This window comes from Cervus canadensis, chromosome 23 (genome assembly GCF_019320065.1).
Source record: "Cervus canadensis isolate Bull #8, Minnesota chromosome 23, ASM1932006v1, whole genome shotgun sequence".
Taxonomy (NCBI): Eukaryota; Metazoa; Chordata; class Mammalia; order Artiodactyla; family Cervidae; genus Cervus; species Cervus canadensis.
In genome coordinates this window covers 46,860,501-46,862,001 of record NC_057408.1, presented here as the reverse complement: position 1 = coordinate 46,862,001, position 1,501 = coordinate 46,860,501, and the positions used below count along the sequence as shown (strand labels likewise).

The following is a 1,501-nucleotide window of genomic DNA, read 5'->3' as shown; positions in this document are numbered from 1 at the left end:
TTTCCTGTTGTTATTAGATGCTCTTGTCAGCTCTCCTGATTACGTAAGTTTTACATCAAATTACAACAGGTGTGTGTGCTAGGCAGTGAGTACAGTAGACACACAATGGGCCATTCAACACAAATATAGTGAATGTATTTGTGGCAAGTGAGGGCTATTCATGTGGTGCACGGGCTTCTCGCGGCGGTGGCTTCTGTTTTATGGAGCACTGTCTCTAGCACTGTAGTGCATCGGCTCAGTTGTCCCACAACATGTGGGATCTTCCCAGACCAGGGATTGAACCTGTGGCTCCTACAGAATGGATTCTTAATCCTGCAGGTGGATTCTTAACCGCTGGACTACTGGGCAAGTCGCTTGTTCAGTTGTTTTTTTTTTTTTTTGATGTCTGATCTTATTTATTTGTTACTCTTAGAACATCTCATTTTTGACTGGACTCAGACTTAGAAGTAGAAGCTCTCAGAGAGGACAGCCTCCGTCTCTTGGCAATCTGTTCCTGCCGTTTTTCTTTGGCCTCCTTCATTCTCTTGGCCAAAAGTTTAGCATATTCTGCAGCCTCTTCTTTGTTTTTCTTAGTACGCTGTTTCTTCAGAGCAATACGCCGGCGTTTGTGTTGCAGAACTCGTGGAGTCACGAGACGCTGAATCTTGGGTGCTTTAGTCCTAGGTTTCTTACCTTCTTTGTTTAGGGGCTTTCGCACAACATACTGGCGGACGTCATCTTCTTTAGAGAGATTGAAAAGTTTGCGGATTCTGCTAGCTCTTTTGGGACCCAGGCGACGAGGCACTGTAGTATCAGTGAGTCCAGGAATATCCTTCTCCCCTTTTTTCACAATGACCAAGTTGAGAACACTCAGATTGGCATCCACAATGCAACCCCGTACAGATTTGCGCTTTCTCTCTCCAGTCCTCCTTGGTCTGTAACAGGAATGCCCCTTACTCAGTAGCAGGCGAACTCGGCCATGGGTCAAGACACCCTGCTTCATGGGGAAACCCTGCTTATCGTTCCCGCCACTGATTCGGACCACATAACCCTTCCATTCTTCACCCAGAGCGTCAGCAGCAACTTCTGTGGCCATGCGCTTCTCGTAGAAGGTACGAAGTTTTCGTTCATCGTCCACTTCAATGAGCTTCTGGCAGCCAGTGGCCGGGAAAGAGATGTTCAGCTTCATTCTGAAGTGGCCGACAGCCTCCGAGGCGCCACGAAAAAGAGTGTTCAGTTGTTTTAAGAGCAAAAAGAACTGCCTGACTCTTAGAAAGTTTAACATTTGCAGAAAGCAGGACAATGTCATTTGGGGGAGATATTTTTCCTGGTCTCTGAGATCAGAGTAGGGATGGTTCTCAAAGCTCTCAGAAAAGTCTTCATTGTCAAGAAAGTAGTAGTTTCTCAACCTGTGTCGTGTGCCAGAAATAATTGCATATTCTCCCAATCACAAATTAAATGTGACTTCTTCACAAGTGTCCCCTCTCGCCTGAGTGTATCTTGAAAAAATTCCCTGAGGTCT

General features: G+C 46.0%; 1 protein-coding gene across 1 annotated transcript; it reads right to left on the bottom strand.

Annotated features, from left to right (window-relative positions):
• Positions 1 to 365: 365 nt before the first annotated feature.
• LOC122425744 (40S ribosomal protein S6) lies at positions 366 to 1,205 on the bottom strand. The gene has a single exon (XM_043444348.1). It carries the CDS (start codon positions 1,166 to 1,168, stop codon positions 419 to 421), a length of 750 nt encoding a protein of 249 aa, XP_043300283.1. The 5' UTR covers positions 1,169 to 1,205; the 3' UTR covers positions 366 to 418.
• Positions 1,206 to 1,501: the final 296 nt, after the last annotated feature.

What these genes read in the sequence shown, in the direction of transcription:
- LOC122425744 (XM_043444348.1), bottom strand. Translation starts at nt 1,168, where the DNA reads ATGAAGCTGAACATCTCTTTCCCGGCCACTGGCTGCCAGAAGCTCATT.